We start from the raw sequence: 22,586 nt of genomic DNA, 5'->3' as shown, positions 1-22,586 counted from the left end.
GAAGATGTTTTCCTGACTTTGGCCCCAGCATTGTTGTGCTGTGCTGTACTGTGCCAACTATTAGATTGGTTTATCTGACTTTGGTGGTTGAGTTGTATGTTTTGGAAGGAAAGAAAGAAAAATCAAAATAAAAAAAATCTGGGAAGATTGGCTATTTGATATTTGAATGGCTTTCCCTGTGTGTTGGTACTTATGTTCCCCTGTGTTGTAGATATTCCTGGGGAAGTTTTGTGTGTTAGGCTTTGCTGTAAATTGCCTGATGTCTTAGTAATAGACTACACTTAGGGCCCAGGAAGTGATGACTTTGTACCACAAAATCCATGACACTTCCATTCAGTAATTTATGAGCACTTTTCTACTTCCTTGGGCATGTGTGTTTGTACCAGAGTTTCTAGCTTCCAGTTTAGAATTCTCACTACCAATATTATCATACCTTTAAACTAGCTAATAAAAAAGGAGCATTAATTCCGAAAGATCACTGAATGTATATTGCTTACCAGCGGAAGAAGGGAAGGACCTCCTCCATCTCTTCTTTTTACATCAGCTATTTTTAAAATTAGCTATAGAAGGCAAAGACATCTAGGTGATACAGTGAACAGAGTACTGGGCTTAGAATCAGGAAGACACATCTTCATGAGTTCAAGTTTAGCCTCAGATACTACCTGGCTATATTACCCTGGGCAAGTTACTTAACCCTGTTTGTTTAGTTTTCTCATCTATAAAATAAGCTGGAGAAGAAAATGGCAAACCACTCCAATATCTATGCCATGGAAACTTCAAATGGGGTCATGAAGAGTCAGAGATGGCTGAAATGACACAAGAAGATAGAGGGCTGGGGCAGCTAGATGATGCAGTGGATAGAGCACTGGCCCTGAAGTCAGGAGTACCTGAGTTCAAATCCAGCCTCAGACACTTAACACTTACTAGCTGTGTGACCCTGGGCAAGTCACTTAACCCCAATTGCCTCACTTAAAAAAAAAAAAAAGATAGAGGGCCCATGATGGTGGGACGAAAGGGGCAGGATGCAGAATAGGGAGTTTCAATGATATGGGTAGTCAAAATTGCAGTGAAGGGTGCTTCTGGTGCTCAGTTTCAGAGCCTCTCAGTGACCTCTGACACAGAGCAACATGTGGCTTTGGATGACCTGGAGGACTGATATATCATGGGTTAGTTTCTCAGTGATGTAGGATGAACATGGCTCTCAGAAGAGCTTTTGTTGTTGTTGTTTTTTGATTTTTTTTTTGTTTTTTTGGCCAGGCACTGTGAAAAGCATTTTTTGGTCATTAAATTTTATTTTCAGTTCCAAATTCCTTCCCTCCTCCCATTTCCCCACCCATTGAGAAGGCAAGAAAAAGGAAACCCATTACAGATACAAATATATTCATAAAAAAATTCCCACATTAGCCATGTCTTTGCTCCCAAAGGAAAAAAGAAAAGAAAAGAATACTTTAGTTTTCACTCTGAGTCTATCAGCTCTATCTGGAGGTGGATGGCATGTTTCATTATGAATCCTTTGGAAATGAGTGACAACTGATCATTATATTGATTAGAGTTGCTAAGTCTTTCAGAATTTATTATCTTTACAATATTCTTATTAATATATAAATTGTTTCTCATTTCACTTAGCTTTAGTTCAAGTAAGTCTTCCCAGATTTTTCTGAAGCCATCCCCTTCACCATTTCTTACAAGACAATAGTATTCCATCACATTCTTATGCCATTATCTGTTCACCCATTCCCCAGTTAATGAGCATCCACTCAGTCTCCAATTCTTTGCCACAAAAAGAGCAGCTCCAAATATCTTTGTGCATATGCATCCTTTTCCTCTTTTTTTTTGATCTCTTTCAGGAATGGGCCTAGTGGTGATTTTGCTGGGTCAAAGGGTATGCACAGTTTAATAGCTTTTTGGGTATAGTTCCAAATTGCTTTCCAGAATGGTTGGACTTAATGCAAAGATCTACCCGGGCAGGACACATTGTACTGTCTTTTTAGAAGGGAGGAGCCCTAGCAGAGCACAATGACACACTTGCTTATATTAAAGGGCCAATTTCACGTATAATGGTATTACCTTGCTAAAATATGCTCCCTAAAAGCTGCACTATGGGGGCATGCATACTCCAAGTACTCCCCTGATACAAGAGGCCCCATGGATTTTACTCCCTCTCTGAAGTTCCATGATAGCTGCGCCTAGTAGCTTTTCTTTTCTTTTATTTTTTTGGCAAGGCAATGAGGGGTTAAGTGACTTGCCCAGAGTCACACAGCTAGTAAGTGTCAAGTGTCTGAGGTCAGATTTGAACTCAGGTCCTCCTGAACTCAGGGCTGGTGCTTTATCCACTGTGCCACCTAGCTGCCCCCCTAGTAGCTTTTAATAGTTTGGAGTCAGAGAATAAGAAGGGGGTGACCATCTTGAGACATGGACACACCAGGAGCAGCTGTTCAAAATCGTTCAAAAGGAGCCAGGTTGAAGGGATCAAAGAATTGGGTTTTAAAGATAAAAACTACCTGCCTAAAATTTTGCCCAGGGCTGGATCTTTGCTGACAACTGGATAGATTCCTAAACATGTCTAATTGCAATCTGACCATTATATGTTTTAATATGAAATTTGACTGATAGTAGAGAGAGGATCATCAATTTTGATTTTTATTAAAAAGATTGTCAGGGAAGGACTTGATCTAATTATCAATCTTGAAATGATTTCAGTACAATGAAGTTTTAGATTTATTTGTAGAGATGGTAGAGAATTGAGATTTGGCTAGGTTTTTTTTTCTGAGAAGGGTTGATTTAAACCATGGGTGTGGGGTGTAAGGTAAATACTTAAATATACTCTCTTCAGAAATAAAGTATTTTTGACATACTATTAAGTTTAATTTGAATTGTTAACATTTTCTGCCACTTCCTTAAGTTTAGACAATCAACAAAACAATCAATTAAGTCCTGTTTTGTGGCATTTGCTCATTTCCAAAGTGTAAATGTTCTCAATGAAAATTTAACAATGGGCTTTCTTGAACTGGTACAAACTAGTTCTGTCATGCCACTGGATTCAAGCAAAAAAAAAAAGTACCCTCATAAACTTTTATTGCTTATAAACCTCTTCCCCCAAGGTCTACTACTGTGGTTCATCAGGCATGAAAATAATCCTGGGTTCTTGAAAGCTATGCCAATGGAAGATAAGCTCTGGCATGTTCTACCAAATTGGAAAGGTTTCAAGTATAGACCTTGCAATTGTCAGATGATGAGTCATCACAAGCCTGGCCATAGCCTAATTGAATTTTTTGGCTATATCAAAGTTCTCTCGTAAGAGATATAGTGGGATTATGTTGGTATACTTTTAATTCTTGAAATATTGAAGCATTTGCAAGGCTGGGTCATCTTTTCCTGGAGAAATGGGTTTCTTAAAAATAAATATTTTTTCACTTTTTCCCCTTGTAAGCACAACCATATTTTCAAATACAATGAGAGGCAGTTTTCCTTCCCCCTTTCCTGATTTTTCCCTTGCAACATGACTGTTGTGGAAATATTTTTAATATGATTGTCCTGTATAACATATATGAAATTGCTTGCTGCCTTAGGGAGGGGGAAAGGAAGAAAGAGAGAAAAATTTGGAACCCAAAATCTTACAAAAATGAATGTTGAAAACTATTTTTACATATAAATGGGAAAATACTATTAAGTGAAAAAAAATTTAAAATTAGAAAAAACAAATACAGCAAGAGGGTGAGCTGGGTTGTTTTCATCCAAAATAATCTTTGTTTCTGAATTATCAGAGAAGAAAAAAATCAGGCTTGTTTTCAATACCGCATATTTCTTCCTGGGTCACTTATTCAGAAGACATTAGAACAAACCCTCAAATTCTATTTAAGATAAACCTCTAGTCTCCTGCTTCACTCAGAAGAGTGTGTCATTCTTGCCATTTGCACCTAAGGGCTTTCAAATGGTTATTATCATGGTGGTTGTCAGTGAGAATCACCATAATAAATATTGTCCTTTTGACTTTCCAAAACACTTCATGCATATGTTCACATTCTATCCTTGCAACAATTCTTCAAGGTAGAGTCCACTTCAGATGCTTTGAGAATATGTGATGAAAACAAAACAGCAGGAATAAAATCTTCCATTGGCCTTGCCTCCCCACTGCCCCCATCCCTTTCTTTTACCATCCACCAAAATGGGTGGGTACGCTTGACATAACCTAGGTATTATACCATATTGTCCAAGCAGAGAAGAGATCTGTGATCTCTTTGGAGCAAGCAGAGTAGTCAGGGGAGGATCTTGGCCCTTGGGCTTGTTTTCAGAATATATGTTCCACTTTGCATCTGCTGCTCTGCCTGGTTTCAACTTCACAAAACAAGATGCCCCTCCCAGGAGATGCTTCTCACTTATAAGCTCACTGCCATGCTGCTCCCTCAAGTTTTGATTAATACCACCTCCCTCAGCCTCCTCTCCCCTCTGGTGGGAGGACTTGGAGTACCATCCTCCCAATACCTTCCTTTACAGAGGACTCTTGGAGCATACCACTTTGCATCTGCTGCTTTGCCTGGATTTAACTGCACAGAATAAGATACCCCCAGTATTCCCCTTCCCCCACTTTCCTCCCTCCCTTTGTGTGTTATTTCCCCCTTTAGATGGTAAGCTTCTTGAGGGCAGGGACTATCTTTTTATTAATTGTATCCCCAGTGCCTGGCGTGTAGTAAACACTTAATAAATGTTTATTGGACTGGATTTCACGAAGAAAAGCTTTCAGACAGTGTCAGTGGAAATGGGTGGGGTGGGTGGGGAGGGCATAGATGAATTTCTGGCAAAGACTTCACTGTTCTCCTCCTCATTGATGTTCCAGGATGATCTCATATATTTTGTTATCTGAGTAACAGATTGAGGTCAGGTTGACCTCTTTAAATATCATGGGCTACCATGTCTTCTGACAAGGCTAAAGTAAGATTCTTTCCAATCTGGAACTTTTTCTGAAGATCATCTAGGTTATCCCCCCTTTTTTTCTTTATTTTTACTTTTTTTTTTACATTTCATTCACTGGTCTCTTCTTTCTATATCAGCTGAATTTTGACCTAGAGACCACTATACATATATTTTAAAAATATCTTTTGTTTTTATGCCATTTAAATTTCTGAATATATCCCTCTACCTGGCAAATTATTCCTTGTTACAAAGAATAAAGAAAGAAATAACCAAAGAAGTTCAGTAAAACTGTCCAGTATATCAACTGTTTCTCATACTTCATGGTGGCCCAAAAGTCTTAGTGCAGTTTTAAACTTTAAATACTTTACAAAAAGGTAAAAAGTTGTAATATCTTTAAACTACACAAAGACTTTTAGGATATTCTTTATGTATTATTGGAGGTAAGAGGGAGCTACTTGGAGTTTATTGAATGGTCACACTTCCAATTTAGTATAAAATCACTTTGGCAGCTGATTGGAAGATGGATCAAAATGGAGAGAGGCTTGAAGCAGGGCAATCACAAGGGTATTGTGATAGTCCAGATGGAAGGTGATTAGGGCTTGAACATGTTGGCCACATGAATGGAGCTAAGGAGACATAGACAACAATACTGTGAAGGCAAATACAAGATCTGACAATGGATTGGATTGTAAAGTTTGGGAGGGTTTGGGGAATTGCATTCTGTTTGGGGCATGTTGAGTTTGAGATGGAAATGGAACGTAGAGTTGGGGATGTCTAAAAGGCATTTGATCATGTAAAACTGGAGCTCAGGAGAGAGACTAGATGGAGTGAAAGTATGTACTTCAATTTGTTTACCCATTCATTCCCCAATAAGATGGGCTTTTTTTTGTTTTGTTTTTAGTTCTTTGCTACAATGAAATTTCTGCTATGAATATTTTGGTACAAATAGGATGTCTTTTTTTTTTTTACCACTTGGGTTATGTGCCTAATGTTTTCAGTCATGTCCAACTCTTCATCATTACCCCTTTTGAATTTTCTTGGCAGAAATACTGGGGTGGTTTGCCATTTCCTTCTCCAGTTCTTTTGACAGATAAAGAACCTGAAGCAAACAGGGTTAAGTGACTTGCCCAGGGTCACCCAGCTAGGAAGTGTGGGAGGCCAGACTTGAACTCAGGAAGACTCCTCTTCCTGATTCCAAGTCCAATGCTCTATTCACTCTGCCATCTTTTTGGTTTTGAGTTGTTTCAGTTATGTCTCACTCTCTATTCCCTGATATAGCATTTTCTCTCCTTGGAATTCTCTAAATATGCTGGAGTCTAGAGAAAGTAATATAAAGAGCTCATAGTTATATAGTATGTCAAGGTTTGCAAAGCATTTTATATACTCTACCTCATTTGATAATAATAATAATAATAATAATGATGATGATGATGATGATGATGATGATGATAGTTAACATTTATATAATACTTACTATGTGCCAGACTTTGTGCTAAGTGCTTTACTATTATTATCTCATTTGATTCTTATAATTCTGGAAGGTTAATGCAATAGCATTTTACAGATGAGGAAACTGAGGCAAATAGAGGTTAAAGTGATTCTCAGGGCTATAGTCCTGTGAGGTGGGTGCCATTTTGCTGATGAAGAACCTAGGGCTCAGAGAAGTTAATTTAAACCCAAAGTCACCCAGCCTATAAGTGTCTGAGGTGGGATTTGAACCCAAGTCTTCTTGACACCATGTTCAGCATGCTAGCAACTAGGGCACATAGACCATTTCCCCAAGGTGTGAGACCTCTCAAGATCTCTGTCCAGGAAGGATAATGGCCCTGAGACATCTGCTTCTAAATTAACTTCATGTACATGGATCATCCTTGGTCTTGATCAATCCAGAGCTTTGAGGACATATTTACAATAGGTTTAAATGGAGATCCTTGTAGTCTTAAATGTACACACGCCCAGTGAAGGGCAGCCTAATAGACAAATATTCTGTTGGAAGTTAGAAAACCTGGTGCTTTTGTTAGGTGTGTGCGTGTGTGTGTACGTGCGCGTTTAGCCTAGAGCATCTCTCCAGTTCCCTCCCATTTCTGGCTTTTTATGGAATTCCACATACATTGTCTTCTGTGCTAGGAGTCTCACAAGTGCACTTCCATGCCTCCGACCAAAATGACTTGAAGCATACGTTTAATACTGTGTGAAGTAATTTCCCCCGTGTTAGCAAGGTCACTGGAAGGTGAGGGCATAGAAGGTGCCTTTACTTGTTATTTGCAAGGTTTTTCCCCCAAAGGAAGCGTTAATAGAAGTTTCCAGTTTTCCAGGAATCTAGGGGACAGAAGGAGAAGAGCTCATATGCTTTCCTTTCTATAGCTCCCATTTGAGGACAGCTTGCTTGCCTTGCACTCCTGGACAAACCCCAATCTTCTGCCTAGAAATCAATGACAGGAGTAGATTTTAAAAAGAAAACTGCCATAATAAAGTACAGTTTCTCTAAATACAGAGCTTTGTGGAGTCCTGGCAGCCTTGTACCTGCAAACAGAGGACTTGTCATCACTTTAGAAGTCCAAGTTGTCTATTCCAGCTCTCTAGAGATTACTGGTTTTTTCTCCCTCTTAAATACTTCTCTTGCACTTAGGGAAGAGGAAAGCTCATGTAATAGTTGTGTTTTGTCTGAAGTAGAAGTAAGGACTATTTTTCTTATTATTTTTTAAAAACCCTCTTTATTAAATAAATTGAATTTGAAAAAACAGTAAAATCAATATTTGGGGAAGCTAGGTGGCTTAGTGGATAGAGCACTGCTTTTTTTTTTTTTTTTAGTGAGGTAATTGGGGTTAAGTGACTTGCCCAGGGTCACATAGCTAGTAAATGTTAAGTGTTTGAGGCCAGATTTGAACTCAGGTACTCCTGACTCCAGGGCTGGTGCTCTATCAACTGCGCCACCTAGCTGCCCCTAGAGCACTGCTTTTGAAGTTGGGAGGACCTGAGTTCAAATATGACCTCAGATACTTACTAGCTCTGTGGCCCTGGACAAGTCACATCCCCAATTGTCTTAAGCATCTGGGGCCATCTTTACTCATCCTGATCTGTATCTTATCACTGGACTGAGATGGCTCTGGAGAAGAGAGTGAGATTGGTGACTTTGCACAGCCCTCTCTCACTTAAATCCAATTCACTGAAGGTCATGACATTACCCCCATGTCATGTTCCTCTTTGAGAATGAAGGACAAACAATACTTATCCATCTCCCAATCCATCTATCTATCATCTATCTATCTATCAATTATCTCTCTCTTACACTATGTATCAGGGATTCTTAACTTTGTGTGTATGTCATAGACCCCTTTGGCAGTCCTATGACACCTATGAATTCTTTTTCAGAATATGTATATAAAATACACAGAATTACAAAGGAAACCAATTAAATCAAAATATGGTGAAAGAACAAACAAAACAATGAGCAAACTTTTGATATATCTGTGAGTGTGTGTGTATATATATTTGCTCATGGGTTTCTTTCAACTCCAGTACTGCCTTCAACTGCTGTTATTTTCCCTCAAGGGCAGTACTCCCTTCAAAAGATTAAGACTTCCTCATGGGGCAGCTAGGTGGCACCATGGATAAAGCACCAGCCCTGGATTCAGGAGGACCTGAGTTCAAATGTGGCCTTAGACACTTGATACTTAATAGCTGTGTGACCCTGGGCAAGTCACTTAACTCTTGCTGACCCACCAAAAAAAATTTCCTCATTGCTGAATTAATGGCACAAAAAGATATAAACATTTTGTCATTGATTTATCTTCAAAATGTATAGTATGTTGAGAAAAATGCCATCTATTTTGCAGCTAAATCAATGACGATGTTTCTTTCCTTTCCTTTTCTTTTCTTTTTGGTGAGGCAATTGGGGTTAAGTGACTTGCCCAGGGTCACACAGCTAGTAAGTATCAAGTGTCTGAAGCTGGATTTGAACTCAGGTCCTCTTGAATCCAGGGTTGGTGCTTTATCCACTGCACCACCTAGCTGCCCTGAAAATATGTTTCTTTACAACTTTTTATGCTGTTAATTCAGGAGTGAGGAAGCCTTATTCATTTTAAGGGAGTACTGCCCTCAAGGAAAATAAAATCAGTTGAGGGTAATATTGAAGTTGAAAGCTGCTTCATTTAAATTGGAGAGAGAAACTGACATATGCAGTGTGGTATAGTGAAAAGGACATTGGATTTGGAGAGAGAGAAGTCCTAGGTTCATGTCTCCATCCTCTCCCATCCTTGCCATGTGGCTAATAGGCAAATCCCTTATGTTCTCTGCCTCAATTTTGTCATCTGTAAAAATAAAGGTACCTGAGGAAAGGACTATGTCAGTTCTTTTTTAATTCTGCTCTAGCCTCCTTGAATATGACAGGTGCTCAGCTTGTACTTGTTGAATGGCTAAGTAAGCAAATGATATGTTTTTAGGCAGTCCTTTAAACTTGCTTTAGCCAGTGACTTTTCCATGATCTCTCATAGCTAAGCCTCCTATTCTTTTGCTTTCAGGTTCTCTCAGTCACACTAACTCCACATCTATGAGTCCATCACCAGCCCTGACCACAGGAAAATCCACAGACAGTCACTCTAACTACATTGAGGCCCCAGTCAGTGTTCCAAGGACACTTGCCTCCCCACTGGGTGCCATTGGATCTCCTTTGAATGCTTTGGGGAACTCATACCGAGTTATTACATCAGCCATAGGACCTCATTCCTTATCCCTGGCTACCTCTCCAGGGGTCAACATGGTTGGTCCAGCAAGTTCTCAGGTAGGTGTTGAGTTCTCTCTATGGACTTCCTCGCTGTTTTTATGATTCCCACTGGCCAATTTCACTGTAAATCTGTTATCCAAATTTGAGAGACTATTCAGTTTAAAAGGCTGTTGCTGAAAAAGAGCCCTGAAGAAACCAAATCCCAGACCCAATAGGAGACTTCATCTCACTTAAATTTGCTATATTTCTGGCCCATATAATTGCTGCATTTTCATAACCTATAGGGAATCCTCAGAAATGAACAATATTGCCAAGATGTCAGAGGACAAAGATGGCTCCATTATCATTCATATGTGTCACTCGCTTGAAGAAATTGACCTCTGGTGTATGAGAGGCAGAATGGTCTTGTGAAAAAGAAATACTGTCTCTCCATACTTCAACCCATTCTCCACACACCTGCCAAAGTAATTTCCTTAGAACTCCAGTATAACCAGCTTAGTTCTCTACTCAAAAAACTTCAGTGGCTCCTACTCATTCAAGGATAAAATATGAACTCCTCTGTTTATCATGTTAAGCCCTTTAAAACCTAGCCTTCTCTTCATATATTCTACAGTCTAGACAAACTTGTCTTCTTGCCCCACACTCCGTGTACCATCTCCTCCATGGTTGTCCTCAATGCTTGGAATGTGTTCCCTTCTCACCTCCTTATAGAGTCTCATTTCCTTCAAAATCTGGATCAATTACTGGCTTCTCCATGAAGTCTTTCTTAATTCCCCAGATGCCAATCCGCCAACACATTTCTTAAGTGCCTACTATGTGCCAGGCACTGTGCTAAGTGTTGAGGATGTAGAAAAAGGCAAATCAAGGAACTCACAGTCTCATGGGGTAGATAACATTCAAACAACTATATACAACCAATACATATAAGGGTAAATTGGGGGTAGTTTGAGAGGGGAGACATTAAGATTAAGGAGGATGGGGAAAGGCTTCTTGTGGAAAGTGAGGCTTTACATGAGCCTCGAAGGAAGCTGGGAAGGCTAGGAGGTGGATATGGGGAGGGAGATACTAATACCTTCCCTACACTGTATCCAAAGTCCTGCATTTATTTTGTACATATACATACAAACACAAATTTATACATGTATGTACACACATATTTGCGTGTATATACAAACACACAAACATGCACATATCAAACATGTATATGTGCCACACAATGTCTATATACACAGTGTATATGTATGTAAGGGACATGATGTGTGTGTGTGTGTGTATATATATATATATATATATATATATATATATATATATATATACATGTGTGTATGCATACACATTTGTGTATATACATTTGCACACATGGGCATGGATATAATAACATAGGTCCTATACCCGTGATTTTAATTGTAATCTCCCAGTTCTTTGTCCCAAAAGGGGTTGGCATCTTTACTGCATCTTATAACTTAGAAAATTTCCTAAAGCTTTGGAAGGTAAAGTGACTTCCCTAGGGTCACACAACCACTATGTGTGTCAGAGATGGGACATGTCCACACCATTGAGGTCATCTAAGTATCAAAGTAACCGCTCATATTAACATAGTGCTTTAAGGTTATAAAGTACTTTTCTACATGTGATCTCATCTGATTCTTACCACAACCCAGGGACATGGGTAGGATTATCATCCCATTTATCAGATGAGGAAACTGAGGTTCAGAGAGCTGAAATCACTTACCCAGGGTAACTCAGCTAGTAAGTACCAGAGCTGTCCCTCTAACTCATGTCTTTCTGCCTTCCGGCCCAGTACTCATTTCACTGTACAATCTTGGTTCAATATCAGCCTTTGCACATGTTCCTCTGGGATTCTTTGAGATAAAAAGGGGGCTGCAGAAATAGAGTTTGGTGAGGATTTATTGACAGCCCAGAGCTCTCCCAGAAGCACATGGTTCTCTTACTGGGTTTGAGGGCTGGGAGAAGCATGCCCGAGGCATTTCCCTCAGCACTTAGGCTGCACCCCAAAGCAGCCAGAATGACTGCTGAGGCAGACCTGAGTCGTTGTGATGAGTCCACAGCTCCAAAGAGCAGGCTTCAGTTGGGCTTCCTCTAATGTAACTAGACAGCCAGGTGCTGGGGGACTTAGAAACCAGGCAGCTAATGGATTTGGGCTCAAGTGATTGTCTCAAAGCTCATTCATCATGGCTCTTAACACACAGAAACCTCACTGCACATACTGGGGGGTATGGCACCACCTCTCGCCCTGTGCCAACTCCCCAATCTACACTGTTTTAAGCAACTGAAGACAGAGGAGAGGGGCTTTGGCTTTAAAAAGCCAGAAACCCTCAATACACAGCCTGGGCCTTTAGGGATGCCTTCCTAGGGAGCGTCATGCTTTGAATGACAGACTGCTCGGGAGCCAATCAGTTCCACGATTTGTTGTGTGATCTTGGAGAAATTACTTTATTGAGCTTTTGTTACCTTGTTTTTTTTTAAATGAAGGGGCTGAAAAGTTGCATGATGAAGATGATAAAATTTGTTATACAGTCAAGAAAACCTGGATTCAAATCCTTCCTCAGATACTTACTAGCTGGCAAGTCACTTAACCCTGTTGGCTCCAGTTTCCTTATCTGTAAACTCATTTGTACAGGGATGCACCCTATGACCCCTAAGTTCTTTCCATCTCTAAGTTGATGATTGTATGATTGTGTGATCCCTAAAGTCTCTTCCAACTCTGATATTTTTGGTAGATTCCCCCCCCCCCCACCGCCAGAGGTTGGGGTGTTTATTGGTTATGCACTTGCTGGTTATGTTATAGCGCAGATTATAGTGTCCTTTTCCAACCCTCCAATTCTATGATTCTCTGACTGTCTGGGAATAGGAAAGATGAAGATTAGTTATTCTTCCCAGGAAGTAGTGTTAACCAATTGCATTTATTAAGTGCCTGTTATATCCCTGACACTGTTGGCCACTGGGGATATAAATCTATCAGGACCAGGAGGCTCCCCTCCCCCACTTTACAAGGTCTGAAAATGTTATTTCTCCTTCCATCGTATTTTTCCCATTATTTTCCTTGATGTAACAGATCTTTTGTTCCTCCAAATGAATTTGTTCTTATTTTTATCTAATTTTAGAAAGTATACCTTTGATAGTTTGATTGGTATAGCATCAAATCTATAAATTAACCTTGCTAGTACTGACATTTTTATTTTATTGGCATGTACATTATAGTGTTCTCATAGATAATATATAATATTAAATAGAATGTATCAGCATGTATATTATATATTGGCATAGCTCTGCTATGAGCACTGTGGGGACCAAAATTTGATATACAGAGCGTTTTTTGGGTGACTTGCCTTAATATTGGGGTCCCAGAAATATGAGGGACTCTTTTAGGTTTAATCTCCTCTTTGAACTTTCCTTTTTATATATTCCTCCCAGGCCAATAAGAAAAGGAGCCTCTGAGCTTTAGTTCATAAAGGATCAGGTTTTATTACTTGGGAATTAATTAAACCACAAAGGTGAAACCAATTAAGGAAATAAGGAAATAGAAATACAGATAGATAGCCTTGACTCTAAGCTTAGCCCATGCAATCCCAGAGAGTTCCCAATTAAGCTAGTTCAAAGGAATTTAGGCTTTTCCTTCATAAAACTCACCAACCCCGGTCAGTCTACAGTTACTCAGCAGTCACCTGAAACAGAGCAAAACACATGCCTCCACCAGGTCTAGGACGCCACCAGACTGCTTCTCCAGGCTGAAAGAGCAAGAGTTTTTGAATGCCCCACCCACCAGAAGTTGCCTCCCTTCAGGTGGTGTTCAGTTTTTTCCTCCCCCAAAAGGGGGGGGTGGTCCTTTTCAGTAGCATACGTAATCTCAGGGTGGGCCAGGTGTGGCGCCTCCCAAATGATTCAGCTAAAATATTTGATATTAATCTTTACCACAGATAATTTTTACCACATTCCCCCCTTTGTTTTGTTGAAAAACTCGAATGGGTTTATTCAATGAAACAGCCAAAAATAACAGAATATTATATCCTATGCTAACTAACAATATATTAATACCGATATAGAAAAAGGAGAGAGAAAAGTTTTGTCCTTCATCTAGCCCCCTTCTATCTGGTGCTTAATGCCTTCATGCTGCCTTTTGGCTTTGCTCTTCCATATGCTACCTGGACCTACCTCTAGTATTTCTTTCCTATTCCTGCCTTAATTGCCTCTTATCAAAACTTACCTTCCTTTTTAGCCCTTCTGGCTCCTGTTCTCTACAAATGGAATAATGGATAATATGGGGCTGATGATTGACCCTTCCACTTTCTGACATTTTAACTGAGGGCGACTGGATGTCTAAATCTGAAGAAGTGATTCAAATTGGGGGACTTTCCAGTGTCACAGGAACAGACCTGTGGTAGGCAGGTAGGGCCTTCTGACATCCTTCAAGCCATGCCACATGGATGACTGTCTCCTCAGTCTAGGCAGAGAGCCGGCCCTGGCCCGGGTGTTCTCTCATTTGTCCTGAGTGGCCTTCTGTCCCTTGCTTCTCTTGTTTCTGAGTGCCATTTGCTATGCTACCCAAGTCATTGCTAGCCAGGGAACTGGCAGCTATATCAGTGGGTGTGATCATAGAGAGCTCCAGAACTCATATCCCAGGGCTCCTGAAGTCCATCTGGAAAGGATATTAAGCTTTCAGAGCTCCAATAGCCCAGGGACTGGAGCCAGGCTAAGTGCCAGATTGGCTTAGAGGGAGACAAGCTTCCTGTACAGTTTTGAAGAGGAACCTTGTACTCAAGGGAGGGAGGAGCAGTGGAGGGCAGGGAAAAGGGGTGAGAAATCTTAGTAGCACATTAGCTAGCTATCCCGGCTTGCCTTTTCCTCCCATTATCTCTACTTCTCTTCTATCTCTGCGTTTGCTCTCACCCATCACCCCTCCTCCCACCCCTGTGCTTGGAATAGACTTCACTGACACTTCTATCTGTTGTTCTTTTTTTTTCCTTCCAAGCCCATTTCAGGTACCACCTACTCCAGGAAGCCTTCCTGATTCCCCTGACCCACTGGCAAAGATTTCTCTTAGCACTTTGTCTGAATCTCTCTTTTGCCATCTCTATTGTATTAAGGTTATTTGTGTGAATTTCTCCCTCTAAACCCCACTTTAGATTAAAAGCCATTTGAGAACAGGGTCTTTGTCTTTTATGTTTTTACCTATTCAGTGCTTATCACAGAGCCCTCTACATAGGGAACATAATGCTAGTACTACTACTAGTCAGTCATCAAGCCTTTATTATGTACCAGGGACTGTATTAAACCCTGAAAATATAAAGTCAAGAAATAGTCCCTGTTCTCAAGGAACTCACAGACTAATAGGGAAGACAACATGCAAGCAACTGTGTATAAACAAGTGCTATACAGGATAAATTGGAGATAATCGATAGAGGGAAGGCACTGGAATGAAGAGGGATTGGGAAAAGCTTCTTGTAGGATCTTAGCTTGGACTTCAAGGAAGCCAGAGAAGTCAGGTTTTAATGATGAGGAAGGAGAGGGTTCTAGGTGTGGGAGACAGCCAGTGAAAATAGGCTGAGTCTAGAGATGGGCTATTTATTTATGAAACACCAAAGAGGCCATTGTCACCAGCCTGTAGAGTGTGTGTGTGTGTGTGTGTGTGTGTGAGTGTGCGTGAGTATGTGAGTGTGTGTGAGCATGTGTGTGAGTGTGTATGTATATGTATGTGTAAGGCCTAAGAAAAGGTAAAAGGAAAGGTAGAGAGGGACAAGTTATAAAAGACTTTGAATGTCCAAACAAAGATTTTATTTGATCCTGCAGGTCATAGAGAACCACTGGAGCTCATTGAGTAGGAGGGTGGCATGGTCAGACCTGAGGTTTAGAAATATCACTTTGACAATTGAATGAAGGAATGATTAGAGTGCAGAAAAACTTGAAGCAATAGTCCATTAGGCTCTGCACCAGTGTGGTGGCAGTGTCAGAGGGGAGAAGGAGCCTTCTGCTAACATTTAAATGTTGCAAAGAATTTTCAAAACACTATTGTTTTGAAAAAACGCCAAAAACACATGCCTAAAACATGTCTAAAACACATGCCTAAAATACACACCTAAAAATACATGTTTAATGCACATGTCTAAAACACATGTCTAAAACACACACCTAAAATGCACACCTAAAACACCACACTATAGCAATAAAGATCAACTTTTCTCCAACAAGAAGGTATGTATTTTAGGCACGTGTTTTAGACATGTTTTGGATGAGTGGTTTTTTGTTTTTTTTTTTTTTTGGTGAGGCAATTGGGGTTAAGTTACTTGCCCAGGGACACACAGCTAGTAAGTGTTAAGTGTCTGAGGTCAGATTTGAACTCAGGTCCTCCTGAATCCAGGGCCACTGCTCTATCCACTGCGCCACCTAGCTGCCCTCCTAGATGAGTGTTTTTAGGTGTGTGTTTTATCTCCATCACTTTACAGATTAGAAAATTGAGGCAAATGGGGGTGAAGTGGCATGCCCAAGGCCACACAAGTAGACAACCTGAGATAAGAATTGAACCCAAAGTCTTCTGACTCGAGCTTTTTCTTTGGGAACTATCTGACTAGAAAGCTAAACTTTCATGCCCAGGGTTCTTATTTGTTCAATGAAACAGCTTGGGCAGGACCTCTGTCCCTGAAGGAATATCTTAGGGGTCTGTCCTCAGCCCTGTGTTCTTGAACATTTTTATCAGAGACTTCAGTAGAGACACAGATGGCATGCTCATCAAATTTGCAGATGCAACAAAGCTGAGGGGGATCGCTAACACACTGGATGACAGAATGAGAATCCAAAAGCATCTTGACAGGCTGGAAGTTTGGGCTAAATCCAATAAGATAAATTTTAATGGGGATAAATGTAAATTCCTAAAATTGGATTCAAAAAATCAGCTTCATGAGTACCAGATGGAGGAGGCATGGTTAGATAGCAGTTTGTCTGGGAAAAAAAATGACATTTAGTGGACTACAAAGTCAATATAAGTTATCATGGTGGTATGACTGCTAAAAAGCTAATTCAAGTTTAGATATAGCTAGAATGAGAGAGAAGATAGTCTTATTGTACTCTGCCTGTGAAGACCATCTGAAATATTGGGTTCTAAGAAGTATATTTAAGGAAGTACTTTGATAATCTGGAAGATATCCAGAGAAGGGCAACTTGGGATGGTGAAGTGTTAATGAGATTACGTCCTGTGAACATTAGTGGAAGGATGTTTAGCCTGGAAAATAGGTTAGGAGAATCCGGGGTGGAATGTGATAGTTTGCAAAGATAGTCAGAAGTACAAAATTTGGAGGAATAATTAGAAAATTATTCATTTGAAAAAAAGATTTAGAGATTTTAGTGAGCTCATTATGAGTCAACAGTCATATTACAGTCAGAGAAAGCTAATTTGCTCTCTGGCTATATCAAAGGAAGAATAGCTTTCTAGGAATAGTGAGGTGGTAATGGCCACTGGATTCTAGAGAGCAACAGATCCAGTGAAGTGTCTTGAGATTTTGCCATATATGTATCAACTGGAGGAACTGGAGATATTTAGAATAGACAGACTTTAGAGGGGGTTGTTGACAATATTTAAGTTTTGAAAGGCCCTCATGCAGAAGTAACATTAGACTTATTCTGTTCAATCCCAGAGGATAAAACCAGGAATTTTGGAATTTGGAAATTGCAAAATGGCAGATATAGGCTTAATGTGAGCAATTTACTCCATATTATCTCTCCCTTTTCCTTTCTCCCAGTGCTTCTCTCTTTCTCATCCCTTAATTTGATTTTTGAAATCATTCCAACTTAGTCAACTTACACCTGTAGCTTCTGTCTATGTATATTCCTTTTAACTGCCCTAATAATTTTAAAGTTCTTAAGAATTACAAGAATCATCTTCCTATATAGGAATGCAAATTGTTTAGCCTTATAGACTCTCTTTATGATTTCTCTTCATGTTTACCTTTTTATCCTTCTCTCAAGTCTTGTATTTGAAAGTAAAATTTTCTATTCAGGCCTCATCTTTTTTTTTTTTTTTTTTTGGTGAGGCAATTGGGGTTAAGTTACTTGCCCAGGGACATACAGCTAGTAAGTGTTAAGTGTCTGAGGCCAGATTTGAACTCAGGTCCTCCTGACTCCAGGGCTGGTGCTCTATCCACTGCACCACCTAGCTGCCCCAAGGCCTCATCTTTTAATGTAGAATGCTTGAAAGTCTTTAAATGTCCATTTCCCCTCAAGGGATTTGCAAAGTAGTCTCTTCTTTCTATCTCCTTTGGCCTCTGGAATATCATATTCCAAGTCCTCTACTCCTTTAATGTGGAAGATGCTAAATCTTGTGTGATACTGACTGTAGCTCCATAATACTTGAATTGTTTCTTTCTCACTGCTTGCAATATTCGCTCCTTTACCTTGGGCTTTGGAATTTTGTTATAATGTTCCTGGGATTTTTCATTTCGAGTTCTCTTTCAGGAGGGGATAAGCATTTTTAAAAAATGTCTATTTTACCTTCTGTGTCTAGGATGCAGTGCAGTGTTCCTTGATAATTTCTTGAAATATGATATCTAAACCCTTTTTGATCATGGCTTTTGGGTAGTCCAATAATTCTTAAATTATCTCTCCACAACCTATTTTCCAGGTTGCTTGTTTTCCCAGTAACAGTTCACATTTTCTTCTATTTTTGATTCTTTTGACTTTGTCTTATTGTCTCCTTATGTCTCATAAATTTATTAACTTTCACTTACCCAATTCTAATTTTTCAGGAATGATTTTCTTCAGTGAGCTTTTGTACCTTTTTTCCCATTTGGCAAATTTTATTTCTTAAGGAATTCTTCTCTGCAGTGGCTTTTTGTACCTCTTTTACCATTTGGTCACTTGTGGTTTTAGGGTGTTATTTTCTTCAGTATTTTTCTTTTATCAAGCTGTTGACTATCTTTTCATAATTTTCTTGTATCACTCACATTTATTTTCCCAATTCTTCCTCTACCTCTCTTATTTGATTTTAAAAATTATTTTTCAACTCTTCCAGGAATTCCTGTTGGGCTTGTGCCCAATTCACATTTTTTCCTTTGAGGTTTTACTTGTAGTTGTTTTGACATCATTGTCTTCTTCTGAGTTTGAGTCTTGATCTTCCCTGTCACCATAGTAACTGTTTGGTTAGGTTCTCTTTTTTACTTTTTGCTCATTTTCTAGACTATTTCTTGTTTTTTTTTTTAACTTTATGTTAAAATTGGGCTTTTCCTAGGGTGGAACACACACTGTCAGTTCCAGGTTTTTCATACTGCTGTTTTTATAGTCAAGTCCAGGGTTCTGTAAGTTTTTGGTCCTTCCAAACAATCCCTATAGAATAGGAATAATAAATAGCACCTACCTCCCTGGGTTGTCTTAAAAGAAAAGGAGAGATAATATTGGTAAAGCTCTTTGCAAACTAGAAGGTGTTAGGCAAGTTGTTGCCTCATACCATATTGATTGTTTTTTTGTGGTGCAGTGAAGGTTAAGTGACTTGCCTAGGGTCACACAGCTAGTAAGTGTCAAGTGGCTGAGGCTGGATTTGAACTCAGGTCCTCCTGAATCCAGAGCAGGTGCTTTATCCACTGTACCATCTAGATGTCCCCCATATTGATTTATTATTGACAGAAACTTCTTTATCCATTCTCAAAAACATGTTTTCAATGATTAAGACAACATTCACACCCTCGGGCATTTTTTGAGCCCCATGCCTCTTGATAGCCTCAATATAGGTGGTGAGTAGACAGTATTAGTCCATCACTGAATCACAGATGATAATGAAGGGAAAGGGGTAGACATTTGGAGTCAGTTCTTAGGAAACCCAACATAGAACTCTAAGAGCTTTGTCTTAGTTCAGCACAGCAGGAACATTTTCCTGCCATTTACTTTCTTAAGAAAAAAATGAAGCAACATTGTATAAAGGAAAGATCTATGGCCTGAAATCAAGAGGACTTGGCCTTTAGTCTTACATCTGCTACTGATTAGCTATGTGGTTTTCTGTAATTTGTGTCATGTCTCTGGACCTTAGTTTTCTCATCTAGAAAATTAGAGTATTGGACAAAATGATCTTTAAATCCTCTGTTTTATGCCGTAGGCTCTGATTCCAAAATAAGATGCTGAAGACCAGGATCTTTTTCCACTTTGTTTCTTTTATAGTGCCTCGTAGAATGCTTCCAGAGTGTCAAATTATAGCAGATTTGTGTCAAAAGATATCTCAGATATCATGTTAATAACAGCTAACTTTTATAGAACTCTTTAGAGTTTGGAAAGAGCTTTATGAATGTTATTTCATTTTATCCTCACAACAACCCAGAGAGGTAAGTTTTTATAAATGAAGAAATTGAGGTAGACAGAGGTTAAGTGACTTCTTTAGTGTCACACAGCTACTGAGTGTCTGAGACAGGATCTGAATTTAGGTCTTCTTGAACTGAGGTTTCATTCTCTATCCACTATGCTCCTACGTTCCTCATCATCTGATTTTTTTTTTGCCTTTTTATTATTTTAAATAGTATTATCCCCTAATTATATGTATTTTTTGTCTCTTTTTTTGGGGGGGGCAGGGCAATGAGGGTTAAGTGACTTGCCCAGGATCACACAGCTAGTGTCAAGTATCTGAGACTGGATTTGAACTCAGGTCCTCTTGAATCCAAGGCCAGTGCTTTATCCACTGCACCAACTAGCTGCCCTGACCCCCAATGATATGTAAAAGCGATTTTAACATCTTTTTTAAAAAAAGTTTTGAGTTCTAAATTCAATATCTCCCTCTCTCCCTCCCCTACTTCCTCCCTAAAATGGTAAGCAATCTGATATAGGTTATACATGTGCAATCATGTAAAACATTTCCATATTAGTCATTTTTCATCATCAGATTTTAATTCAATTTTAAGTATTCAAATTTATCCTTATTAAAATTCATCTTATTGGACTTAGCCCAAACTTCAAGCTGGTAAATAGGGTTTTGGATTCTCATTCTGTCATCCAGTGTTTTCTAACTGAAAATGAATCTTTTCTACAAAACTCCTAACAAGTGGCCACGCAAACTTTTGCTTAATGGAAACTCACCATCTCTCAAGGCAGTTTCTATTAGTTCTACATTTACTCTGTGGGGAAGAGGATATGGAGTACCATGTATAGGGAAGAGAAGATGAAGTACCATCTATGAGAATAAGGAGATTAAGGACTATGTTTCAGGAAGAAGGCCAGCTTAATTGACTCACGATGAATAGGAAGGGGCATGATATAGTAAAGCCAGTAAGTTGGTTGAAACCAAGGTTTTACATGCCAAATGGAGGAGTATATATAATATATAATATAGTATGTGTATATATGTATACATACATACTTACATTTGTGTATACACTCCATTTGGAGGAATATATTATCAAATATATATTATATATCTAATATATATTGTCTGTCTATCTATATCTATCTATCTATCTATCTATCCATCCATCCATCCATCCATCCATCCATCCATCCATCCATCCATCTATCTATCTATCTATCTATCTATCTATCTATCTATCTATCTATCTATCTATCTATCTATCTATCTATCTATCTAATCCTAGAGGTAATTGGGAGTGAATCATCAGGTTATGGGTAGATCCAGATGTGATGCTCACAGGCCAGGAGAATGTCTTCTTCCTGGCTTAAACTAAATACCTTTTGCAGAGAATATTACAAGAGAGTCCTACTTCAACACCCAAGAGGGGAAGAAGAAAACTTTTCAGAGGAGGGTCATGGGCAACTCAATAGAAGTTATGCCTTCACATAGGAGGTGTTTAATGAATATTTGTTTAATTGAATGTCCCTTTTAACTTGAGCTCATCCACTGGATCTTTGTGGAGTCAAAGGCTTCTCATTTTTCTCTTCTTCAATGTGATTATTTGTGATTGTGATATCAGAATATTGTTAATGAGATAATAATTTACTATATATGATTATTTCCCTTTTTTTTTGTTTTTGTTGTTGTTTTGTTTTTTTGAGAGGCAATTGGGGTTAAGTGACTTGCCCAGGGTCACACAGCTAGTAAGTGTTAAGTGTCTGAGGTCAGATTTGAATTCAGGTCCTCCTGACTCCAGGGTTGGTGCTCTATCCACTGCGCCACCTAGCTGCCCTTGATTATTTCCATTTTAATATTTTTTCATCTTGGACCCACCATGCCCCTGGGGGACAGCAGCCCTCTGGTTGACCATGTAGGTTTGAGATGTGCAGTTTAACACTTTTGTTGGTGATTGGAATGAAACGATAGATAACATGATTATTAAATTTACAGATGATGCCTTTCTTTTTTCTGAATTCTTTTCAACTTCTTCTAAAGTCTCGACTATATGTCAAATTGTGTTTCATATTCCTCTCATTATCTAGAAATGTAAGATGACATGATACCATTATTTTGAAGTTCCCATGGGTTTTACTTTCCAACCATTTCTTCCTTCTTATCCAGAATAATAGTTCTCATTTTCTTTCCTTATAATGCAGAATAACAGTTTTCCTCATATTCTCTACTTTCTGAAAGTTAAACTTATCAGTAAGGAAAAGTTAAGGATTTGTTAGCTGATTATCTATTAATGGAGTTCAACTGCAAGTAGGTGTCTGTATGGTTCAAATTCCCTAACTCAAATGCATCTTACCACTGTGCCAATTATATATGATATGTTTCAAGGATTTGACATCCATTTTCTATATCTGGATTGGCAATATGTATACTCCCAACACAACATCACTTTGGTTTGTCTCCCCTTTTATCCTAAAACAAATGCTACCTACCAGACTCCTCACTTCTTAGTCAGCTTTCTGTTTCTCACTTTCTCTTTTCATTTTCTAAAGTCTTTAGTTGGCAAGAGTTGTGAAAACACCACCTGTGTCCTTGAGTTCGTTATTCTCTTGCTCAGGCTTTCATAACACCCAGAAAGTCTTTCTGGATTAATTCTGGTGGTATCAGTCT

The 22,586-nt window shown here is 39.1% G+C and overlaps 1 protein-coding gene across 2 annotated transcripts in view; it reads left to right on the top strand.

Annotated features, from left to right (window-relative positions):
• RXRG (retinoid X receptor gamma) overlaps positions 1–22,586 on the top strand; it is an 87,030-nt gene that overhangs the window by 27,011 nt on the left and 37,433 nt on the right. The window contains exon 2 of one of the 2 annotated variants that reach the window (XM_043964266.1): positions 9,432–9,691. The exons of the other annotated variant lie outside the window; for it this stretch is intronic. Coding sequence (XP_043820201.1) covers positions 9,432–9,691 — 260 coding nt within the window. The remainder of the gene's footprint in view (positions 1–9,431; positions 9,692–22,586) is intronic. 2 annotated transcript variants of the gene reach the window in all.

Source organism: Dromiciops gliroides, chromosome 4 (genome assembly GCF_019393635.1).
Source record: "Dromiciops gliroides isolate mDroGli1 chromosome 4, mDroGli1.pri, whole genome shotgun sequence".
Taxonomy (NCBI): domain Eukaryota; kingdom Metazoa; phylum Chordata; class Mammalia; order Microbiotheria; family Microbiotheriidae; genus Dromiciops; species Dromiciops gliroides.
The sequence above is the reverse complement of the archived record's forward strand: the minus strand, read 5'-3'. Positions and strand labels throughout refer to the sequence as shown.